At 42.9% G+C, this 25,125-nt stretch overlaps 2 protein-coding genes across 3 annotated transcripts; one reads left to right on the top strand and one right to left on the bottom strand.

Moving 5' to 3' along the window:
- Positions 1-542: 542 nt before the first annotated feature.
- fxr2 (FMR1 autosomal homolog 2) lies at positions 543-17,398 on the bottom strand. 2 transcript variants are annotated; one of them, XM_079579769.1, is made up of 17 exons: positions 16,714-17,398; positions 13,308-13,360; positions 11,725-11,818; positions 10,146-10,217; positions 8,531-8,679; positions 8,333-8,426; positions 8,127-8,243; positions 7,088-7,258; positions 6,531-6,609; positions 6,249-6,373; positions 5,253-5,339; positions 3,623-3,848; positions 3,351-3,530; positions 2,376-2,564; positions 2,199-2,303; positions 1,301-1,389; positions 543-1,227 (listed from the first exon to the last, which is right to left on the bottom strand). In XM_079579769.1, exons 1-17 carry the CDS (start codon positions 16,762-16,764, stop codon positions 1,108-1,110), a joined length of 2,001 nt encoding a protein of 666 aa, XP_079435895.1. In that variant the 5' UTR covers positions 16,765-17,398; the 3' UTR covers positions 543-1,107. The 2 variants fall into 2 exon arrangements, with proteins under 2 accessions (XP_079435895.1, XP_079435896.1); XM_079579770.1 differs by having other exon boundaries at positions 6,264-6,373.
- A 2,258-nt stretch (positions 17,399-19,656) lies between these two features.
- haus4 (HAUS augmin-like complex, subunit 4) lies at positions 19,657-24,753 on the top strand. The gene is made up of 9 exons (XM_079580476.1): positions 19,657-19,783; positions 20,034-20,173; positions 21,380-21,511; positions 21,589-21,729; positions 22,161-22,257; positions 22,338-22,483; positions 24,094-24,224; positions 24,308-24,376; positions 24,564-24,753. The coding sequence occupies exons 1-9, from the start codon at positions 19,720-19,722 to the stop codon at positions 24,748-24,750; spliced, it is 1,107 nt and encodes a 368-aa protein (XP_079436602.1). The 5' UTR covers positions 19,657-19,719; the 3' UTR covers positions 24,751-24,753.
- The last annotated feature ends 372 nt before the right edge of the window (positions 24,754-25,125 follow it).

The following is a 25,125-nucleotide window of genomic DNA, read 5'->3' as shown; positions in this document are numbered from 1 at the left end:
CCGAGAGCAGCGCCTGTCCCAGGTGTGGAGGGGGGGGGGGGGGGGGGGAGAGGCGGCCGGCTGCTTGTAGTGGTTTAAGGTTATATATTTTTTTGTTTAAATTCAAGACACTGGTGTGGCTGGAAGCTAGCACCGCCGCCTCCTCTGACACTGTAAAAGAGGCACGGTGAGTTCTAAGAGATCTCGTGATTTCGGAGTTTTCAGCCTGTCCTGTTTACGAGCAGCGGCGTTTTCTTTTGGACCCTGTGTAGGCTTAGTGACAGCCGCTTCACCAGCCCAAGCCTCTTGTAGTTACCAGTCGTCATCTCTCAGTTTTCCTTTGTGCCAAATCTCACACGCAACCGCACATACATACCCCCGAAGTGCCGAAATATTCCCGATTTTGGCACCTCCTTTTGTCACCTTGGCCAGCCACTCCCTCCGCTTCTCTATCTTCTCTCATCTATTCATTTTCTCTCCGTAAAACAAAAACAAATCCTGGAAGAACATCCTCTCCCTCTTAGGAAACAATAGCAAACTTAATGAAGAATGTTTTTTAATATATCTTTTTTTTTTTTCATTTTTTTTTTTTCAAATTCAAGGCACAATGTCTAAATATTCCAATCTCCCAGGTTCCGTGTGCGTCCCATTCGGACCTTCGTCTGCTCGCTCGCGCGCCACTCCCTACAGCTTACGCCTCGCCATACGGTAACACTGTTCGGTTGAGAGAGCGACCGCCAAGAGTCCAAACCAGTGATAAACAATGAACAAAATGAACGAAAATAAAAGACACAAATAAGGATTTTCTTTAACAAAAACGTCTTGTCCTGTTTCTCGTGTTTCAGTATTATCGAAATCAAGTCATATCCACCAGCTCTGTTTTGGCAAGCTAGTTTTTTCTTTTTTTTTTTTAAATAAGCACTAAGTACTGATAGATAGGATAGCATACACCGTGTGGTTTTAAGTAGATGCGTTTGTCGTTTTTTTGTACTTTTTCACTCTCATAGTATGGATTCAGGTATTTTGTCTCATCTGTTTAAGGTTTACGTTAATGCAAGCAGGGACAGAGTTTGCCATGGAGTCTTGCTCTAGACTTAGGTTTGTGAGAGGCGGGCGGGCCGCGCCTTTTTACGAGACCCCGTTGACCAGGGTCAGGCCGGCGTCACCGCCTGCGTTCATGCCCTTGCTGGGGGAGCGCTTGGAGGGCGTCCGCTCGTCCGTCTTGGAGCTGGAGCTGGTCCCGTTCTCCTGGAAAGTACAAAACGATCAGGCTTTCTGAACCGCTATCCGCAGCGAGAAGTGTGGCTGGACAGGAGCTTACCTTGGGCTCAGGTCCAGTGTGGTTCTCTTTCTGGGGCAAGTTCTGTCTGCTCTGGGACTCGGCACGAGATATGTAGTCAGCAACTGTCACTGGAAACACAAGTACAGCATGTTACACTGCTAGAATTCAGATCGAACAGAGACTATAGCCAACTTGTTGTTCCCCATTCCAACGTTTTTTTCAGGTTCACCATCTATTCAACTAGCGAGTAATTCTACAGGTTTTCCCTTCCTGTTGAAAATAGTGACATATACTGTGAATAGAGGAGGTGAAGTGTCTTGCCCAGAGACACCATGTCAGTACATTACAGTCAGTTAACATGACCGTGTTACCCATAGCCCTTTTCCACCAAGCTGGTGCCGGTGCTGGTTCTGGGCCAGTTCCAGTTTCAGAATCGGTTCTTTCGTTTTCCACTGAAAAAACGCTGGCTCTTGGTTCCAAAATCTGGTGCTCGGTTGGGAACCAATTAAAAGCTGGACCAAGAAACGAGCACCAGTGATGTCAGCGGCTGGGGGCGTGGCTCTCTCCTCCAACAAACAATCAATATTAGTTAGTTTGTGCTTAGAAGTTCCTGGAGAGGCCAAAACAGTCTTGTTGTTTTGCTTTATGCTCTTTAGCTAAAACAAGAGTTAGAAAGAAGAAATCAAAATGTTAACGGCTGCTGTGACTGAAACAAACTTATTTTTCTGTATTTTATAACCAGAAGTGGCTGTAGTAAGATGGTACTATTCATTTTTGATGTTGACTTCCCAAAGCGTTGCTATGACAATAGGCACAGCTCTCATTTTGGTGGAAAACCAAGTCAGTATGGAACCAACCCGGCACCAGAACCAGCTCTGAGCCAGCCCAGAACCACCTTGGTGGAAAAGCCCTACCAGTGAATCAGGCATAAACGTACCCTCAGCCGGCTGTCGGTCGCGGCTGGTTGAACCTCCCTCTGGCCGGTTGCCACGGTTGCGGCGGCGGCGGCTTCGGTTGCGGCGCTGAGGTCTGGCTTCGTCATCTGACAGAGAAACCCAAAAATGCCTCTCAATCATATGACATTTAGAAAGTGGTCATTATCCCGGAGAATTACCCAGGCCGTTCTCGTTGGGGCCGCCCTGGCCGTCAGACTCGGCTGCATCCATCACACTGGGGTCCTGGTCGGTGCGGCGGCGGCGGGAGCGTCTGCGCCTCTCCCCTGTCCCGTCATTCATGTCCCCATCGGCCAGCTCCCCTTCGCCCTCCAGCAGAGAGTACGGGTTACTGTCTGGGTCCCGCAGCACTGCACACACACAGATGTTCAGGGATGCAAAAGCAACATTCCTATTTCTCAGCAGGCCATCACTACGGCGACTGCAAAGCTCATGAGAATAGGAATCTTAGAATGGATACATGTACAGCATAAAGTTAAGAACCAGTACTTCCTATGTCCAACTCCTTTCCTATGGAGAGCATCTTAAAGCAATTTGAATAATCACATTTTCTATAGATTCTATGGTGGGCAGAGTTCCTGGTTGATGATACTTAGTGTGAGTTAAATACTCAGCAGAGGAGTCGTCAGTGTTTATAAAGTAGGACAAATTGTTTTGAAGCTAAAGGCTAACATGCAATAATTGTTTTAATTAAAAATAACCAAACATAATACTAATTATAGACAAGGCCAATTTTTATACGTAAATGTGCTCATATTTGAGCCAAAATGTTGAATTCTGTAATTCATCACATCAATGTGAGCCTTTAGCTTCAAGACCTCTCGTTAATAAACTCACACATCTCCACTGCTTACATCAAGTTTACATGTTCTAAGTTCACCACAGAATCTTTAAGCTTAACTTAATGGAACGTGTCTAAGTTCATCATAAAATGGCGCTTCCTCACAACTGTGGAACTAGCAAAACCAGACTGTAGAATGAGACCCTTGTTCCTCCATTAATCTACTCTATTCTCCACAGTTCTCCACACATACACACTGTTTAAGTCATGAAAACAGGCCAAAGGTTCCAAGAGTGCTTTACATAGTCTGTATATCGAAACATGTGTGACATGATGTGAGACATGATGCGTGTACCTGAGCTGATAGAGTTGGAGGGTTTGGACACTGCCCCTCCACGCCCTCCTCGCCCTGAGCCGGTGCCTCGGCCCCGTCCACCTCGCCTGGAGCCCCTCTCTTCAGCCCCGAGGCCGCGGGGTCGCTGCTCTCTGTCCACATCCTCCGACTCAGACGCATTAGACAGCTCAGAATTTGTGCCTGGATCAGACAAACATCAATAACATTCATATTTTGGACAGCAAAAATCGAAAAAACAAAAAGAAAAAAAGATTGACAGAGTTTGTCCTCACCAGAGTACCCAGAGTACTGGTTGTTGGGGTTGCGCCGCCCTCTGCCTCTGCCTCCATAGGTGCGCGAGTTATGCAGGGAGTTGCTGCTCTCGTCCGTCGCGTAACCCTTCTCCCTGTCACCTGTGGGGCCACCGCTTCTGCCACCGGGGGGCGCTCTGTAACCCACTCCGATCTGACGGAGCTGCTCGTCGATCTGCAGCCGCTCCAGACGCAACTGTTCCACTTCCTACGGGGCACACCAAGGAATAAAGTCCAATCAAAGTGGATAACAGTGTACTGCATGAATCAAGAAGAAGTAGAATTTACTTTTGGAAAATAAACTATATGAAATGTAGAGGAGAGATGGCTGAACTCTTGTTGTCGTTAGGACGAGCGCTGCACAATTTTGGAAAAGTATCCATCTATCCAATTCTGATTAAATTTGCAATTTATGTTTTGAAATCAGGATTTTAGTGAACATTACAGACATGCCCAGAAGCACTTATATTTGAGAGAAGACTGAAATATAAACTACTAAGTTCATCCACGCAGGTTAAGGTAGTGATTGTCTAAATGAGACGATCATTTTAACTAAAGTCATTTTGTATCATATTAGTCACACACAACGGGCAGCAGGAGGTGACAGTTCAATGGGAGCAACATCACACACATTTTGCCATTTGATTTATCAGAATATGCTCCATTAAAGTCACTGGTATCTTTTTTTTTTTGATCAGTGACTTCAGGAAATATAATTTAATTCTCAGCTGGTTAAACAATCTCATTTGTCACATTTCTGAAAGAGAATACTGTATGAGATCAGTCAATTGCCAATGAGCATTTAGATCAATTAAATAAACTGATTGGAATGTTTCTGCTCCTGGACTTCTTTCTCAGTCACATTCAAGGACTTTTTAACCATTTCATTTGCTAAAATAGCACTTATGACCCGACCCCCCTAACTAGACAAATCTCCAGTGCCGCTTCTTCGACACAGTGTAAACATAGCAGGGCTGAGCCGATCGAGCTTGCACACATTATTGAAACTCTATTAATTGTGCATGTCGAGTTGTGGTGAGACAGTTCTTCCATTAGGTGTGACAAAGTAGACGATGTCAGGCAGTTTTTGTGAATGAGATCAAATAAGTCGGATCATGGACACGCCTAAATCCATTAAAGATTGTTTACATTTCCTTGACATGTTGCCAACTAGAACTGGACTAAAAGATGCACTTTGTGGTCATTAACGGTGCACTGGAGGAGTGATTTACACACGAGGCATCTGGCGACTCGGAGCTGGCAGCGCTGCACTCACAGCAGTTTGATCTCACCCTCTCACCTCACCCAACGACAGCTGCAGCTCCGGACCAACAGGGGCGGGGAGGGGGGTTGATATTTATGGAAGCTCACCCCCTGATAGTTGGTAATCTAAACTCAGGAATCTACCCCCCCCCCCCATCCTACAAAGAAGAGCTATTTTTAAAAGAGTATGAAGTAAGGACAAAATGAGGTGCCTTCAGCTGCAGAAGAGGAGTGTGGAGAAAAGGGAAACTTGCTTTAAGAGAAACCGTTTGAGAATTTGTGGTGAAGTGAAATAATGTGCACAGATGAGGCTGAGGCGGCGCCCTCGTGTGGTGGAGCAAGGGCTGACCTGTAGGTAGGACACGTGGTACTCCAGCAGAGCCTGGGCGTTACTGATGTTCTCCTTGGTGCCCACGAACACAAACGGAACCATGCCCTGCAGAGGGGGAGACAGACGCGTAAAGACACACGCGAGCATCAGAATAAGGACATTTGTAGTAGTAATCCTTTGATAAAAATGTGGCCACTGCGTGCTGTATGCAGCGTTTTAATCAATTGCAAGATGAGGGGAAAAAAGCGCTTGGATTTGTTGGCGTTGCCATGGTAGTAAAATCTGCTTCAGCAGAAAGTTGCAAAGTTAGAATGTGCATATATTTTCATGCATGTGAAGAATGAATCGGGATGTGAGGAAGGGTTTGTTAGAGGTAGGAATGATACAAGGGCCACTGCCTCGGTCTGAGGGCTTTTAATGGTCACTTTCCCCTGCACCACACAACATTAATGGTGCTTAGTAATGATGACAACAGCAACATGCCGCTTTCTGCTCTTTGAAACATTGATGACGTTAATCAGAGTATTTAACATGCATCTTTCTATCTAGGATCTTTGTATCTCATACATTTCCAACTCTGCTATCGGTTCTCAAAAGACTCCTTTTTGTAGAAAGATTCCACTCTCAACAATGTTGTCTCTTTCATACGACAATGCTCAAAAGAGCACATTTTTAGCAGTGATGTTTTGATAATTTCAACATTCTGCTCTCATGTCACAGCTCCGCCTGGAAACAGACTTCCTCAGCCAATACCTGCACTAAACTCATTTCATCAGCATGTAGAAACAAGGCTGTACAAGCCACACTGCACCATGAAAACTACAGCCGTCTCTGTTGTACAAAGTGAGAAAGACAGCTGCCGTCTTGACTGACATATTCAGCAGGGCGGATGACAACAGTGACAAAGCAGGACAGGAGGATGCGAGAGCAGACGGCACAGGGGACATGTACATGCTGGGGGGGACAGGGGGGCTACAGGGGACCGAGGGGAGGACATCCGAGCGGTTCATTCACCTGTAGGCTGCCTACCTCCTCTCGGGGAAGTTTTTTGTCGTTGTCCCCCTCGATTCGTACGCGCACAACTCCAGACTTGTCCACGATCTCCTGGATTACTTTGCCGTTTTTGCCGATGACTTTGCCTAAGCATTACAGAAATGCAGTTTGTTCAGAGAGATTTTATACCTCAAAACTACTTACAATATGTAATATAACATACATTTATTTTCTTACAAACCCAATGTAAATCCTTAGCACAAAATATATATATATATTTCTTTTAATGGAGCGGTGACTCACCGACGAGGTTCCTGGGAACCTGAAAATAGTCCTCTTTGAACTCCAGGTACTCTCTGGCCTGTCTCACGGCCTCCGGGGTCTGATGGGAAACAAAAGGGCAAATGCTTCGTATTATAATAAGGTCATCACATTTCGATAGAGATGGCCTGTGTGTTTAATCATTTCTCTAAACGGCCCATATTTGTTAAATGACTCGGTCTGAAAGCTGCTTTTCAGGATCCTTCAGATGTGGCAGTGAAACAAGAATATGAAGTGCATGTGGGCAGCCTTAATGAATATGTGAACTGTCGAATACAAAGTGCCAGGGTGGGCAAACGGTCACATAAAAGCTGGGAAAGACAGAATTCTTACTCCTTGGATGTTTCAAATTTTTTCTCCTCTTGACATTTCAACACACAATTCTTAGTTTTTTTGTATCAACATTATCCACTAATCTGCTTTTTGAAAATACTTCTGTAGGCGAGGAGGTTTAAAGCGTTATGACCTATAATGATGTCAAGTTTAGAGAATAGTGATCAAAGCTTCCAGTTATTAGGAACCTTGGTTTTGGCTCGTACCTCTCCGTAGATCCTGAAGGTGCAGCTCTCCTCCTCCAGTTCGATGGCGGTCACTCCGGACACCTTGCGTGCCTGCTGGATGTTGGCCCCGTGGGAGCCGATGGCCAGCCCCATCAGGTCCTCCCTCACCTTCACCTCCTCCTGGTACGCAGACGCCAGCTGCTTACTAGTCTGAAAGGCAAGGTCACAACAGCAGCTTTCAAAGCAATTCGTTACATCAGTCAAGGGTTCATTCTACATTTAGACTACATTTTTACATTTTTACTGCCGTTTTCAGTCAGAAGTGTGTTTATATTTTATCACAGGGTTTACACAGGCAGAACAAGTCAAATTTTATGCTTTTTAATGATATTTAACCTCTTAACTCCCGCCTGAACCGAGAGCATTTTCTCCAGTTCAGCTTTACCCAAATCCTGTAGGCCAGTGGAACACCTCATTTGAAAGCTAAGACCTACAAAACTAAATTGATCTTTTTCCTCACATCATCAGATTTTTTTTCATCACTTTTTTTTGTTGGGCAGTCATCTTATTTTTGTCAAATTTTTGTGACTTTCTTGTCAAATTATTCGCATTTTTTTGTCAAATTCTTATCACTTTTTCGTCCATTTTTTCCTCAACTTTTCGTCCATTTTTTCGTCAAATTTTTGTCCATTTCTGTCATATTTTCACACTTTTTTCACATTTTCATCCTTGTTTTCGTCTCAGTTTTGTTGCTATTTTCACACCTTTTTCCCCAGAAGCTTTTGGATTGGGGTAAAGCTGGAGAAAATGTGCTCGGTTCAGGTGGGAGTTAAGGGGTTAAAGCCTTGATTTTGAGCGCAAAAACCCTGTACCATATATTGAATGATTGAAAATCGTGCCCCACACTTTGGGAACCCCTGCTTTAGCTAAAGTACACTGGATGTCGAATTTGAAAAGCTTTCGTCTCCGAGACAAATTTTGACATTCCGCATTGTTTCATGAGGAGCTCGGATCTTTTATTCAACAATTAATGACTTCACAAAATGTGTGAGCGGAGCAGCACTTTCTTTGCACTTACCTCTAAATGTTTAGTGGCTTCTTCGTTTCGGGACATGAGCATGAGTTTGGTTCGGATGCTGCGGAAATGCATGTCGCTCAGAAGGGTCGCTCGCTTTACCGTGGTGTCATTCGTTGACTAAAGGAAAACACAATACAAACCCATTAAAATGCTAAAACAGTCATTTCCTCATCCGCAGGCAGCGTTCGGCGCATGTGTGCACTCACCAGGACTATGAGTTCATGTGTCTGGGCACTGTAGAAGATGCAGTTGGCTCCGATTGCTTTCCTGAAGTCTTTGTGGATGCTGTCGTTTGCACAGCTGTGGATAAAACAACAGTCATGGAGAAGGTCAGCGGGGCGCTACGGTGGAACAACACAGACAACTACTACTACTACTACTACTGTTCGGACTGCGGGACTCACATTTCTCGTAGGTCCTCCGGTACGGCGATGGGCACCTTGTGGAAGCAGTTTTTGGACGAAGGGTTGTTGGGGTTCACTGGCCTGATGCGCTCCGATGTGACGATTTCATTGTACGTGGCGTCGCAGGCGGCATATTCGATCACGTAGAACTGGAGAGGGCAGAGAGGAGGTCAATTAAAGATGACAAAAAGGACTTTTAATCAGCTAACACACCAACATAATGCTTTGATAGGTCATAGAGGTTGACAATATATACAAAATACGGCAATTGCTTAGAACCACTGTGTGTGTGCCTTGGGAAATTATCCAATCTCACCTAGTTGTTTTTTTTTAACAAATGCATTATTATCCACAAACAATGTACCGTTTGAGTGTCTGTGCCGTCTAGTGATCGGCAGAGTAACCATGTAATACTCTTTGAGACAAGAGAATTATGAGGCATTGTGGCTAGCGAGACTATGCAGTGTTCCTATTCAAGACACTTTGATGAGAACGACTGAATATAGGCTACAGAGTTACATTTTTTAACGTTTTCTGCTGGTGGTGGTGCCCCGTGATTTTTTCAATGAGAAAAATGTGCCTTGGCTCAAAAAAGGTTGAAAAAACACTGGCTTAGAAAATATATGAAATTACAATATTCAGCGCATCGTCAATGACAAGAAATGTACAAAACAAATGAATTAAAGGACTTATGTTTTCTCTGACAGTTGAATAAATTGAGTTCTTCCTTTGCCTTGGCCGTGCATTTAACTATGAAGCCTTTGTTGTGGTTTACATCACAGTGACAGTTTTGAACCCTGAAAGTTGAGAAACAATCTCACAAACTTATCCCTGTGAAGAATAGGTTATAGCAACACGATGCTAACTTCCTAGAGTAACAACTGTTTTCAGTCTTGATTAAATAAATATTTAAACAGTATGCAGCAGTTGAATAGTCACAAAATGAAAAGAAGATGTAAATACTTCATTGGTGGAGACTTCTGTGTTAGCATTGAAGCTAAAGGCTAACGTTAACATGACGCAAAAAAAAATATTACACTACTATCGATTTTCTTTATTTCTTTTTTTTAAACAGAAGAAAACTTGAAGTTCCATCCAAAATGTAAACCTTTTTTTGATGTGCGTTAGAATGTGGACAGGAAGTAGTCTTTACCCTAAGCGAGAGATGTTAGGGAAACTTACGGTTGAGTTGAACAGAGAAATGAGGTGGTATAGGGTTGTTAAAGTTGATTTTCCTCTCAGAGCTTTTCTGACATCGCTATAATATAATATAAAGAGTGATGCAGCAGTATTTAAAAGGCCAATAGAGAAAGGCGGTGAGCGTGTGAGGCGGTGAAATGAACACAGCTCACAGATCGGACAGAATTAAAGCCATCAGTCACTGGACATTCCTCTGGGCTCTTATCAGGCTGCTCCAAATAACCACGACACCAGCAGCTCCCCTGGTCCACTGGCCTGTCCGCATCCCACTGACCCACTATTTAATCGCACCCCCTCCACCACCACCACCATCTTAAGGCCAGGAGCAGACATTTGAGAGTTTACTGAAATACAAACGGCCAAAACTAACTAAGATTATTTGTAGAGGGTTAGCTTGTTTCTTTGAAGCACTCACCTCCCCCTTCATCATGCGGACGCGGGCCAACCACCAGCCACATGGCTCCTGCTCGTTGGCTCTGGAGTACACCTGCGCCCCAAAAACAACAACGTTAAGAGGCAAAATGACAGCACTCGCTGGTTATCAAAGGAAAGTCAAAGAGGAAATAGATCTGCTTTTCATCCAGCAGTTCTATCAAATATTGTGTTCATGTGGTGAATATCTCAGATGGAGGGCAGGGGTGATTACTAGTCTAAGCATGGCTGGATTTATTTTAAGTGGTCGGTCAACAACTCGCTGTGTAAATCTGCCGTCTTAAAGCCCCACGGCGGAACTTTTCAGGTTATATCACAAGCACAACTAAACCATTGTAAAAGTCAAATCATAAACAAGTCAGCGTAAACACTCCACAACACACCAACGAATGATGTTTTTGCATAATGCTGGTTCTTTCACAGCGCACGCGTTTTCTTAAGTGAATTGATGAGCTGCATGATCACCCATGACCTCGGCTCTTTTCACGGCCAGTTTAGCAGATGAGAGCGTGCTGTTGTTTTCACACAGCGTGTTGAGGTGGTGCACACCTGGGCGACTGCTCCGAAACTCAAAAATGGAAATCGAGCGCATTTGTTTCTCCTGTGAGTCACACAGTGAAGCAGATTTCAGTCAAAACATATAGAAAATATTGATTTATTGAAGCATAAGGGAGTGTGCGTCACCAAAACAAGCCCCTCGTGCATGTGTTATAAACATTACAAGGAACGCTGGCGGGTTTTTAGGAGAATTGAAGAGACTTTCATTTTTATTTTTGTAAAAGATTTAAACAAAATCAACAAAATCAGGAGGAAACCAAACCTACTCGGTCAACTTATGCTTGTTTGAATCAGTTCAATGGAGAATGTTCCCGTCCGAAAGGTAAAGGTGCTTTATATGCCATTATACGTCAACCGTACAAACCGCTCCCCGTGAGCGATCTTGGCCGCTCGGCTCTGGGATACTCGCGCGGTGTGGAGGAGGCCGAACTCATGAATGGAAGAGGACCTAATGCATCAAAGCAAACCAGCGTTATCTTCATGGAGATGAAGTGCGCTCCCAGCTAAGTTACGAGTCAGACCTGAGGAGAGGCGAGCTGCTCACAGTAAAGCATGCTTGTATTTATTTATTATTGACTGATTGATTGATTGATTGATTGATTGATTGATTGATTGACTGAGCAGTATGGCTTCAATGCTCCGTTTGTGTTGACCGAGAAGACACTGACCTCTCTGTCAGTATTTATTCCATTAATTAACAGGCTCTACCACAAAATGAGATATTCATTTCTTCATTTCTATTCATTTTTTTCCCATAATGCCATCTAACAGCCATCTCTAGCTGTCAGGCAGCAACAAGCTCTCCGACGACTTAGAAACCAGCCACAGTCACCGCTGGATGACTCATACTCAATGTCATATTAATAACAGTTTCCATCCATTAACCAGCTACCCACCAGCCTTTCTAACGGAGGAACGCTGCTTTGTCACATGAACCACTCCTCCTCACATTAGTAGGATGAGAGATCCTCTCCGCTTTGGTAAAGGAGTCTCAGGGCCCTTACCTCCACCTCGTCCCCTTCGCCGATGTCCTTGTTGTAGTCTGACGGAGGAGGCAACCGCACGTCACTGAAGGGCAACTGTCGCTCGGGCTGCCAGCTGACGGACACAACACACGCCGCCGTTTAGACAAACGCAAAACAAAATGACGAGCAGACATTATGGGATGGTTGGTTAGGACTGGTGAGGACAGTGGCTGTGGAGGGAGAACCATAACAGTGTTTTACAGTGACCGCGAGCATCAGCTTTAGAAGAAGAAACGACCAGACTGAACACACGGGACACAAAATTGCATGAAGCTAAATACTCCTTCGATGTTATAAAATGTTATGGTCGAAAAAGTGCATTTTACGTGATACAATATTGTTTAAGAATAAGCTAATATAGTTTGTGTGTTTTCTTACATCAAACAGGCAAACCCTAGTTAGAAAAATTAAATCCAATCCCAATTAGACAATTTTCCTAATTCATGCATTCCCAATCTCGAAGGAAAATGAATGAGAAGACTCCATAAGTGTCTCTACATTGAGGTTCAGCACATGTTACACGCAGCTTGTCCTCAGGTGTTGTAAAAGGAGCCAGTTCAGGGAGGCGGGTCATGTGTAACTCTGTTTTGAGAGGCTGAATCATCCTGAAGCTGATAATAGGCAAAAACTAAAAGTAAAACCTTATCCAGCTGGGTCAGGGTTAGAGCTACATTAACGCAACTTTTGTGTCACTTCACAATAAAGATACTAATTAGTTCCAAAAAAACAAAAAGATACAAAGAAAGCACCAGTGTTAATTTTAACACAATTTAGTCGTAGCCTTTTGACGAAAATGTCATTTAGTCTCTTTAATTCTAGTCTAGACTACAACTGGATGCAAATTGGAATTTAGTCGACTTTACATTTATAATATTTGATATGATCTTATTTAATCAAAGTCCTTCATGTTTCTTCTCTTTATAGCGGTGAATTTTAATTATATGGAGGCTCCTAAAACGGTCATTGGAAGTTCGGATGATTTGAGTTTCTTCTTTTCATTTTTAGTTTAGTCATTTAGTCATACTCTAACCCTCATAAACAACTTTTAATTTACTTTTCGTCTAATTTTAGTGAGCATAAAAATCACTGACTAAAATTATGACGAATTATTTTAGCCGAAGTTAACACTGGAAAGCAAATCGAGCGGTCGGTGTTCATCGTCTGTCTTTATTGTAAAAGTTGTAGCCAGCAGTTGATAATACATCGATATAACTGCCTCATAAAAGAGTAAAAGTGCGCTCAGATTTTTAACTGGCCAATGACCCTCCACCATGCGCTCTGGAAGGTGGACCTCCGCTGAAATCGAGACGGCCTCCTGGCGCACATACCTTGGGGGACTATTTTTAGGTGGAGCAGATAAAGCTGGGGGTGTGCGGTGGTGGGAGTGTATCGGTATTGGAAAGGGACAGGGGAAAGGGGTGGGGTCGCTCTATCCCGGTGGCAGCGGGGCAGGGACAGAGGGCAGGGGCTATGGAGAGACATGTATGGACAGCTGCGTGCCAAACGGGGGGTGACACTGGCTTCCATATCAGGCGCGTGGACGGGGGCAGGATGAGACTTACTTGTTCTCAAAGACGATCGTGAGCGAGTCATCGTGGACATCTTTGATATAACCCTGAAACGAGAGCAGACATGAGAGTTTTGAATCAGATGCTTGTAAACAGAAGTCGTCAGAGTCTACGAGCAGCACAAGTGGACTGAGGTCTAATCACTTTCTCTTAATAGTCTCCAAAAGTGGCGACAATCGATCAAAACATGTGCTTGATGTTGGCCAGATGAAAGGACTTTCAGCCAGGAGAAGAACATGGCAGGTTTTGGAGTCTTAATCCCAAACAAATATCACGTAACAGTTAGCAACTATTTAGGGAGGACTTACTGTACTTTCCAAACGCCACAATACAACATCTTAAAACCATGGTAGGTGCTCATAGATCTCAACTTTTGATTGAATGAAACAAATACAGCGTTCACTAATGGTTCATGATCATAAACTACCTCAGTGGGTAATGTTTACCACCCCAGTATCGATTAACACATGAAAATATTACATTATACTCCTCCAAACTCCAAAACCAGGCACCGACACTACCGAAGAATTGGCTGAAGACTTAACAATTACAAAGGTACAAGGTGTTGTCTGTGTGTTTCATGTCACTGTCAACACTGTAAACGTGTCCAGGTGCATTCACATCGAGAGGAGGCTCAAACTAGCTCTAATCCAAGGCAAACAAGGTAAAACAGGTTTTATACCAATTAAAATCATTGTGATACAGGATATTTGGAAAGGATTTTGAGCTGCCTAAATTACTGCAGTCTTTGGAGTTTGCAACAATTCAAAATAGCAATTTTGGTGTGATTGCGATTAATTGTGCAGCTCTCCGCCGTAGTGTCTTATTATACACTTTAAAGCTCTACAAATATGTTATGAAAACATAGTGGATCCTTTATTAGTTCAGCAGTTCATCTTTCAGCCGCCAATTGTTCTTTTCTGGACTGAATCACGACTTTTTTAGGGATAAATCACAATATTGCCCTATTTCCCCCAAATCATTCATTTGTAATCCTAATCCGAGCGCAGACGGAGCGGTGAAAGGAGCATCTCGAGCCGCTCCGAAACACATCACTTCCATTGACACGATTTCCTGGCTGTGAAATCAGTGCTGAGGATGCCTCCCCGCAGCGCAGGCAGCCTCCGAAACCACGACACGCAAACAAACCACAATATGAGCGAGACATGCTTATAAGGAGAACGTAAAGCACTATAGAGGGGCGTGGCTAAGATGTGCCTGCCGTGCTCCGCGACAAGTGGGCTCTAAACTTGATAGACAGGACCAGTACGGAGCAATGCCCGGACGAGGGGCTGAGGAAACGTGAGCCACAGCCTTAAAGGGGATATGAAAAAGTGTACAACAACTACAGATTTATTTGAAATTAAGCGTTTGTTTTTTTCACCAAGACCTTGTGCTGACTAGAGGAGAGCGCACAAAGCCTTCTCCAGCACGTCACAAAGGTTAAGATCTAGACTCCGCGGTGGCCGATCCATGTGTGAAAAACATTTCCCATGCTCCCTGAACCACCTCTTCCACAATCTGACAAATCCTGGCAGTGTCATCTTGGAACAAGCCCGTGCCATCAGGGAAGAAAAGAAATAAACCCATTGATGAGATCACACAATATGACTGAACCTCGACCTGACCAAGCGGAGCAGCCACACTTTTCTTTTGCGTCCATAATGACCACAATTTGATTGCAGCTAATCTTAAAACAACAGTGTCAAATATTTCTGCCACACAACCTCACATAATTAAGATGTTTTGGGAGTATAAAAATGCTATCGTTTCATAATTTTCCAATAGCCAATAGCTAAAATAAACTCTGCAGCTCTATAAACACTTAAAACGCCCACTCTCTGATTTAAGCGTCATGCACACTATGGATCTAAACAGCGGTTTGCGTGTTCCTGTTACATCCAGCCTCTCCGAGGCACGCTACCAGCCAGGTCATAGGGCACATTCTGACCGGCCTGGACGGACCGATGAAGACCTCGCAGAGCGGACAGGTGGAAAAGAGTGATCGCCTTTACTTGCAATGCTTAGATTAGTAGTAAACTAAAACAACTATACTTTATACAAATAGGATTGGTCTCTAACAAAATAATGGGATACAGTGATGGACTTGATTTACAACACAAAGATCACAACTGAAGGAATATTGTAATTGAAAACATTTTGTAGGATGGAAGATCTGGGCGTTAGTTGCATTTTGAGAAATTGTATTGGTGTAAAAACAATAAGACCTTGGCGGGTGGATTGAGGCAAACTATAAACCGCACGTGGCCTTTTCTCTCCATTTTCAAAGGCGGCTGCCTGGGCTCGACATAACAGTTGAGGTGTCATGTCTGCCACAAGCCCTCAAATGCAAAAGGTGCGAGATAATGGATGGTGGAAAGTCTTCGTCCACGCCAGAGCGAGTGTCACCCTGTAAGGCAGAGCGACAGGTGAACAGGCAGCGTGTGGAGAGTAAATATAGGCCCTGGTCTAAAACCACCATGTGCTGCCTGCGAGCCGGAGTCATTTGGTCTTCTAATGGTGACAGCTCTGAGAGGACAGAGCACGTGTGTGGGCCAAATGTAATGAACTGACAGTTAAAGAATAAAGGATTGCAGCGAGGTAACAGGAGTGTAAGATATCAAGAAAATGGGACTGATACACAGTCATCAGAGCCACTCCAGTAAGGTGGAGGCTTGTGTTAGGGTTAAATCTGATTTACTACCAAAGGAGGCTTTCAAAGTGAAGTCAGCCTGCACTATATTATAGATCCCGGCAAATGGAGCCCTTAAATGAAAGGTACGCATCAATTAATAAAATAACGAAATGTCTCAGCTTGAAAACAAACCCTCAGTGTTGGTCTGTGAGGTTGTGAATGTGAAAGTAATGATTTCTATTGAAGACATGAGAGAATAGAAAGAGAAAGTGCTCACAGTAGCGTCTCCTGGTCTGGACAAACTAAACAGAGAAGATGAGGCTCAGAGCGAGGCTACAGCGTGTTCACACAACAATGAGCGGAGGGAGCAGTGATTGAGCATCATAATAGTAGTGCGCAGAGTCTGTCTGCTGCTGTCTGACAAGCACACATCTCCACACACTAAAGCACCGTGTCCTACTGTGTGCTCCAACCATACACAGCCTTACTCTCACCCAACAACCCCGAACTGAAGACAGGCACACTGAGAAATAACACATATGCGCAATAAACGCATGACAAGTGCTGCTAGCTTAGCTAGCTGAAGCTAACAGCCACCCTCAATGGCCATCCCTGAAGACGCCACAGCAGCTCTGTCTGTCCCGGGCTGAGCGGGTCTAAGTCAGGCTGTTCCTCCGCGTAGGTCCTCGAATTCAGGATTCTCTCTTTTATATCAAAGCAAACTTTGTTTAGGTCTCAATAACACGACCACAGTGAGCGGTTTACCTTGTAGAAGGCCCCATTGGAGCCGCGCACCTCCACGGCCACCCCGTCCATGCCTGTGGCTCTCTCCGCTCGGCCGTGCTTCTCTGGGACCGTCGGGACCGTGGTGACTCCCGCAGAGTCCGGTAGCGCTGCCACCCCCAGCTTCCCCGGCTCCTCGCCGTTCTCCGGCCGCTTGTGGATTTCCAGTGTTTCGGGTGGAGGGAGAGGGGCAGAGGGAATGGGGAGATGGGTGCGATGGTGTCAACTAACGCAACGCAGACGCCGTGTCCTGGCGCACGGAGCTCCGCTGTGACTGCCTGACAGTGGACCTTATCCAGCACCGACAGAGCTAATGATGCTAGGGCAGACAGGCGCTAGCTGATGGGGAGTTAGCTGGGAGGCTAGCTGCTCACAACACCCTGGTCCCGTCTGTGTTCAAGGATGCTAACTGGCTAGTAGATGGATAGCTCGGCAGCGTTTGTTGGATGTGCCCGAGGCGCAGTTGTGGCGTGAAATAGTATGACATAAGTTGTCACCAGGAGCTGTTCCTTTAGTCGCTGGGGCTAAAGACTCGCCGTTGTTTCTCTGGAAAAGGCGTAGTGATGCACTACCGCCCGGCGACTCCTTACTCCAACTACCCGTCCCCTCAAACACGCGATGGAGTGAATCAGTGAGGTACTGAATGACCTCCAGCGGCCCGCCCCGCCGCTCACACACCCGCCCGCATGGAAACGCCGGGCTGCTGTTGGACACGGAGTCTGGCAGTCACTTTGAGCTGCAGGTCATTGGTGCGTGCGGTGAGGGCTGGTCCGTGCGCCTGGCCAATGCTCACCGGGGAGCCCCATCCGTGCACGATTCATTGGTGTGAATGGGCGTCAATTATTGAGGACCTCAAATTGACTGGCTCCCATCTCAAATTTTGCTCTCTCATTGATGAGAGGACCACTACCACCACAGACTTTGTGTAAACACCACCGTAGTAAAGTTACTACGTTATGTAGACAACATCCTACACCACTAGCTTTCATTATTATAGGCTTGTATCGCAAGATATGGGAAACAAAAGTGTTCATGTACTCATAAAACTCACAACGTAAGCAAACACGCCTGTGCTCCTAACAAGCAGTTATTAAAAAGTGTTTGAAAGAGGACCAATTTGTTTAAACCTTATGTTTGCCCACCTATAGTCAGGGAAAAGCAGACACATCTGAGACGAGCTGGAGACGTCCCGCTCCCAACAAAGCTACGAGTCAGGTTTGGGGAGAGATACGGTCACTCACAGTAAAGTATCTCTTTCATTGTTTGTAAACAACAACAACATAAGTATAGGGCATTTAAGTGTGTATCTTTTGGAGAGTAAAGCAAATAAAATGGTGCTATAGCATTTATCAATCCTAAACTTTCATTTCTCTCCTCTGTGCCTGTCCCCTGCACCACTGACTGGTACTACTTTTTGAGGTGGTCAGCCTAAGCAGACCTGTGCTCCAGATATGGTCCGGGAACGAGGATTGAAGCAGCTGAGGGAACACATGTGAGGTCAGAGGTCAGAGCAGGATGATATTCTGCAGAAATACTCATACTTCTGTAACATACTGCTTTACTGTTTACACTTGCACCGAGGTCATTTTAGAGAAAGATAATCATTTACAATAGACGCTTTGTAACTGGTTAATAAAAGCAGTTTCAGCATTGGGTAAGAAGAAGTATGTGTTTTCTTCTCATACATTATGAGTACTTGGAGAAAGTTATACTTAAGTGAGTACTGAGTAACTGAGCGCAAATATTTCAGTAGTGACTTAAATTATGAGAAACAAAACATGAAATAATATGAAATTTCCCATAAAACCAAGCCAGAGTGAGCATTAAAACTCAATCTAATCAAAATCAGAGCCAATTTACTACAATGTCCCCCATAAAGAGATTGTTTAGTGTCGCAAACATCAAATTCCTGACCAAGACTGAACAAATAGTAAAAAAAAAAAAAAAATGGCTTGGCCTTCCTTTATAGGGACAGCAATTCAATATCGTATCAACCAGAGAGGGAATTTTGCAGATAGATAGATAGATAGATAGATAGATAGATAGATAGATAGATAGATAGATAGATAGATAGATAGATAGATAGATAGATAGATAGATAGATAGATAGACAAAGTAACCCAGGTTTTATTGAACTTAACCCCCCAGCAGAAATGATTTGACAGTTACCTGGTTATAGTCTATTCATTTCAAAATGCATTTTCTCCAGTTCAGCTTTACCCAAATCTAAAAGCTTCTTGACTGGACCTTACAGCCTATAGGCCAGTGTAACTCCTCATTTGAAAGCTAAGACCTTTTAAACTGATTATTTTTTTCTTGTGTTGTCGTCACGCTTCCATCGTAAATTTAGTGTTTTATTTGTCGTCTGTTTTGTTGCTTTGTCATCACTTTTGTGGTGCTTTTGTGTCACCTGTTTTGTTGTGTTTGTTGATGCTTTATAGATGCTTTTCTTGCTGTGTTTTCATTCTCACTTAAGTCTCGTTTCCGTTGCTTTTTTTGTAACTTTCGTTGCTTTTTCATCACTTTTTTGTCACTTGTTGTGTTGAGTTTTTGCCACTTTTGTTGCTTTTTTGTCGCCTGTTTTGCTCCTTTTTTAAGTTTTTTTTTGTCGCTCGTTTTGTTGCTTTTTCGTCCATTTTTTGTTGCTTGCTTTTTTGTCACCTGTTTTGCTGCGTTTTCAAGAAGCTTTTAGATCTGGGTAAAGCCGAAGTGGAGAAAATGTGCTCGGTTCAGGTGGAGGTTGAGAGGTTAAAAGACGGTAATCCTGTACTTCTGAGAGGCGCAGTTTCGGTGCCGTCCAGGAGGTGGCAGCAACAGCGGCACACCACTACCAAACCGAAGAAGAAGAAAAACTAACCAATGGGAACTCGTCCTGCAGGAGCGCGAACCTTGAGTCAGGAAGTGGTTTGTTGTTTACTTTTTGCACTAAATCTAGTTCGCTGTTATTTTTGTGATTAGGTCCATTTTGAATTTAATCCTGCGCCGAATATGTCTTTTGTTGATTCTGCCAACATCACACTATTCGGAAAAGGTGACACTTTACACCAGCAAGGTACGATCTGTGTGTATGCTTTCAAAATGCGTTTAAAATGAGGTTTAAAGTTGATTAATACCACATGAAATATTACAACTTTGAAGAGGTGACTCTAAAACCACAGAGCTCAAAGTTTGTGAAGTTGATGTTTGGTTATTTCTTAAAAAAATAAAAAAAACTTTTTGCTGATACTACAACTTACAATTCTACATCAACCTATTGTTTTTTCTTGCACACAGTGACCAATTCTTTGTCTTCCTTTCCACAGTTCTTGCCTCATTTCCACTGTGTGACCTCACTGAGGAGGATCTGAGCCAAAACCCTCAGTTCTGTAAACTCCTGGTCAGTCTGGCCCAACATGTGGACTCCACAGGGCTGACACTGCCACTCAAGACTGAGCTGGACAAGGTACCACACACCCCTACCCACTTTTTAATACCACTCTATATAACATTGTTATAATCTGTTTACTTTACTATTTTCTGCGTATACTTTTTGTCCCCACAAGGTCCTTGGTAGTCGTTGTATAGAAGATACCACTATTTACTCTTTAATTATTTTTTATTTTTTTCACATTTCCTGCCTATTTGCACACCCTGAGTGTTTCTAAGAGCTGAAGGTAAACAAGTAAATTTCTCCATTGTGAGATCAATCTTATCTTATCTTATTTATGTTTTCTTGAATATACAGTGAGTGCAGAAAGTGCTCCTATCCCTATGTAGTTATGTGGAAGTCTACAACTAAAAATAATACTCCTAATATTTTACACTCACATGTGTCATGGACAATGAATGGATTTTACCACTGACTAAACCTTTCATGAATGTTCGTGAATCATGAACAGTAATCCGTGTAGACCTTTACAACATTTTAACCAAGAAGGAAATAAATGTATATTATTGTAATATCAGACCGATTCATAATATATTTGATATATTTAAAAGGGCCTGACGCTTTCTGAACCCGCTGAATCTTTAATTTTGAGATCACTCAACCTTTTTAGAGCTTATACCAAATATCCAAAAATAAAGAATGCTGACACTTTATTAACTATGCTTTTAAACCAAAAGTAAGTAACCAGAACTGAAAACAAAAAAACAAAAAACAGCGGGGCATTAAAAAGCATTAAAAGTCAATGTCGGTCAAAAAACATATTCCGCTTTTGCTGTTTTTGCTCAAATGTTTCCCGTTTTGTCCAATTCTCTTTCCTCTGTTTGCAAATCTTAAGAAATGAAATGGGAGCCATTTTTTCTGTGTTTGTGGCATTAAACATGTAAATAAAAAAATGTAACAATAAAAAGTATTAAATGTAGAAAGTGCTCTGTCTCAAGTCCCTCTGGGCATTGTTTGTGATGCTTGAGCTTTACAATTGAAAAAGGGTATGATTTTAGTACCGGACTTGAAGCTTGACCTGAAATCTTTCTGCGCCCACTAAATCTTAACATGGTTCAGTGTAATCCAATTGCCGTTGAATTACTAAAACACAGTGTAAAGAATGAGTCATGATAGACCCTGGTCAGGTGCATCGCGATCACACAGTCTATAGAGAGAAACCTCCCTGCTGTGTGCGGACCTCAGTGTTACACAATATAACATTGAAATTCTCATATCCAGGCTGAGCAGAAGCTGCAGAGCCACAGGCGGAACTGGCTGCGTTCTCAAGGTCTGTTCCTAGCTCTGAAGGAGATGATCCAGGAGCACTGTGTGAGGAAGCACTACTCCACCGTCCCGCCCGACCAGAACATGGTACATCAAATACTGTACCCCAAACAAACGAGTCTTTAACCTCACTCATTTCATTTCATCTTCTGTCCCCTGTGCAGTTCTATGAGACGATGGAGAAGTGTCTTCTGGTGGTTCAGTGCGTCCGAATGTTGGATCCAAGCAGCACGACGGACAAGGAGCAGCCTAATATCCTGGGCCTGGAGCCTCAACAAGTGCTGCAGCTCATGCCTTCAGAGAAAGTAAGACACATGATCAGATGTTGTCTTATCTTTCGGTCTGTGACGGTAATATGTGCTTAAGAATAGAATCTCCTTCCCTCCAAGATGGTACTCTTTCAGAAACCATCACAAACATTTGAAGATGAATGGTGCTTGTTGATGAGCAGTTGTCCTTGTGTGAGCAGAGTTGGGTTGAGTAGCTGAAATATATACTCGAGAATATAGTCGAGAAATAATAACATTACTATGACATAATGGTGTATTTCTTTGGTCTATTTCCAAAGAACATAACATAAAAACTACTACATATCTATTACATATGAAGATAATTTTACTCAAATAGACTTAAGTAAGTGATTTACTGCACACCTCGACAGTTAAACGTTTGAGAATAATAAAGTCCAAAGTGTGTTCGTATTTGGTTTCTTGTCACTGACTGGTATTCTTGGTAGAATGTGCAGAGGATGCAGCGTGGTTTACCCAAAGAGCTGGAGAAACATCTCAAGAAGAAATGCCTGAGTCTCCTCTGTTACTGTCATCCTGAGTGGGGTATTACGCGTGTTATTATTTTAGTCGTATTTATCTTTCCCCATCTGCTGCAGCTGACACTGTTCTGTTGTATCTTGCAGAAAATGACAGCGAGAATCTCAAATGCACTAAACTGTCGCACCTGGCTGGACAAGTGGACAAAGACAAGAAGAGAACCGAGAGTCTGAAGGAGAGCGTTCTGGAGAAAACCGTTCTGCTGCAGAGACAGACTCGGCTTTATCTCTCAGTGAGTGGTGGACGGGACGGGGACGCATGATATTAGGAAAAATATATATGAGAACTAGGGAACTAGATGCATGTTTTGTTGTTGAAGGATATTAAATTGTGATTTGGATCAAATGGGAAAAGCAAATCCAGACAAGATTTTTAGCTTCTAACCGGCCTATTATTCAAAAAATCAGTGGCTCTCAAACATTTCACACTAAATACCTCCGCATAAAATGTTTGACCTTCCAAGTGCGCGCCGCTGTCACGGGCCAACCCGAGCAGCATTTTGGGAGGGAGGGGAAACTAAAAAACTTTGCACAGAAGGGGAGAACCTTTTGATCAAATCATAGCCACACTGCGTAACATTTCACCCTGTAAATAGAATATTCCATTATAGATATTTTATCATATCTCCTCAGACCGGGCTAACTTTACTGGGAGCGGGACATTTCCAGCTCTTCTCCATGGAGATGTCGACTAAAGGCAGCCAGATATGAGATTTAAATAGGTTAGATCCTCATCCAATTCCAGTCTTTGATTACTCACTGCACAAATAGCATTTTCGGTGCCTTGCTGGTCATTAGGAGCATGTTTTGTGTTGCTGGTAACATTATAAATGCAAAATGTTATGCAGTGTGCGTTTTTACCTCTTACCTAGCACATTTTATCCTGTTTGGTTTGAAAAAGCATCAAAATAGTAACGAAAAGAATAAAGCAGGAAAAGCGATATGAAAAGAAATAAAAAGCAAAAAAAGTGAGGACAATGTTCCCCATTTAGATGATCTTTGTAGATCTCAGCTTTCAAAAACTCTGGCCTCTGACCTTTTCGATAAAGCTGAACTCGACTTAGGACTAAACTGTGCCTAAAATGGTCTACACTTGACCGAAAGCAGGGGTGCCCAAAGTGCGGCCCTCAAACCAGTTTTTGGTGGCTCTCAGGCTTTTTGTTGAATTGACACACATCGCCTGAGATTTACTACAAGTTTCATAATTATTACATAAATTATTACCTCCAAAAAACATTTTATTGTGGGAAAGAGCTGGTTTTAGCCTAGATAAATGTGTAAGGCCCGGATTAAAACTCTGCTAAACGCACTCAAGTGATGTAAATTATGACTAATCTGAAGAAAAAAGTGCGACTTGAATAATGACTCAAGTAAAAAAAAAAAGTACTTGGAGAAAATGCCACGTGAGAACCGCCTATGTTTGAGTGTAAAAGTATTTTTTTTCAATCAGGACAGAAATTCAGAGAAACACAGAAATGAATTGATATGACAATCCTAATAATTCATTAGTAATTCCATAAAAATATATAACACAAATAATTCTGTAGAGTAAAGTACCTAAAACTCAAACTATCCATCTGTTTAATTTCTGCCATTTACTCACAGTGAAATGAGTTACACTGAAGTAACACTAAAATACATACCTTTCATGATTATTACTTAAGTATTCAAATAGAAGGTGGAGTCAAGCATGTTTGCTCTTTTGAAGGAGGAAGACTGAAAAGGCAGAATTACAATGAAACAAACAAACAAACCCGTCATGTGAAACCCTTCAAAATACGGTGCCTTTTTGTGTCTGCTTAATAATGATTGATAATAATTAATAATGCCTTTTTAAACCCAGGAGCTGATCAAGTGCATTAAGCTTCTGCAGACTCTCATCCTGGATCACAGGCTGAAGATCCAGACGGATTTGGACAAGAAGAAGTTGGATTATTTTGAAGGAAAATGTGATTTGGTGGTTCAGAAGATCAAGTACGAGCCTGTTGTTCAGTTTCCTTAACATCAGAAAGTCTCAGACACATTATAGCTGTCGTTGAACTATATCTCATTTGTAGGTCTGAGCTGGTGGACATTCAGCTGGACACTTACACACCAGACGCCATATCTGCCCACAGAAAAATGAGGTACGTTTAGACTGCCGTGCTATTTAACTTTAGAGAATGTTGTTTTATTGCAGCTCATGCTTTTAATGAATATGGTTAAATACATTTAGAAAAGGCTCCTACAGGGGTTATTAACACGTTTATTGAGATTTGTTCAGGAAATGCACCAGTTTCACCTTCCGCAGTCATACACTCGTTTTCGTTCCAGAGAGAACCTGGAATCGGAGTTGAAGTCCTGTCAGGAGGAGAAGCAGCACGTGGAGTTCAAACTTGCCTCCTTCGAGCTCTTGGGAAAGGAGTTCCAGGCTCTGGCTGAAGAGTACAGCAAACTACGACAGCAGATTGAAATGAAAAACTGGGCACTGAAGGAGTTCACTCAGTACAAAAACAAGTGAAGAGTTTTGACATCGTTGCAGCCCGGTTTTTGAAAAAGACTATTTGTTGACGCACATTCTGTAAAGCTCAGTTTATAATATAAACGCATTCTTCTTAAATATTGTTTTCCATTAAATAGTAAAGTAAATAGTAAATAGTTTGTAAATACACTATTGCTTGAAATGTTTTATTATTTGTGTAATTGCTTTGCAGAACCAATAGATGGCGGTATAATGTCTAACAACACAAACATCAAGATTCCGTGTTTGCAAGACTAGACTTGGAATTAAAACAACCTAAGATAAGAATATTTCATTAGGACTGCATTTATGATTTACATAGTTAATATTTCTTATAATATGGATTTATTTATGCCAGTTTTTCAATTTCAGTTT

Source organism: Gobius niger (genome assembly GCF_951799975.1).
Source record: "Gobius niger genome assembly, chromosome: 21".
Taxonomy (NCBI): Eukaryota; Metazoa; Chordata; class Actinopteri; order Gobiiformes; family Gobiidae; genus Gobius; species Gobius niger.
This window is presented reverse-complemented; position numbering and strand designations above follow the sequence as displayed.

Coding starts and splice junctions, on each gene's coding strand:
- fxr2 (XM_079579769.1), bottom strand. CDS start 16,764: ATGGACGGGGTGGCCGTGGAGGTGCGCGGCTCCAATGGGGCCTTCTAC. Junction 3,531..3,622: donor CCAGTACTCTGGGTACTCTG/GTGAGGACAAAC, acceptor TGTCTGATCCAG/GCACAAATTCTGAGCTGTCT. Junction 1,228..1,300: donor ACACTGGACCTGAGCCCAAG/GTAAGCTCCTGT, acceptor TGTACTTTCCAG/GAGAACGGGACCAGCTCCAG.
- haus4 (XM_079580476.1), top strand. CDS start 19,720: ATGTCTTTTGTTGATTCTGCCAACATCACACTATTCGGAAAAGGTGAC. Junction 21,730..22,160: donor AGCTCATGCCTTCAGAGAAA/GTAAGACACATG, acceptor TATTCTTGGTAG/AATGTGCAGAGGATGCAGCG. Junction 22,258..22,337: donor TTACTGTCATCCTGAGTGGG/GTATTACGCGTG, acceptor TGTATCTTGCAG/AAAATGACAGCGAGAATCTC.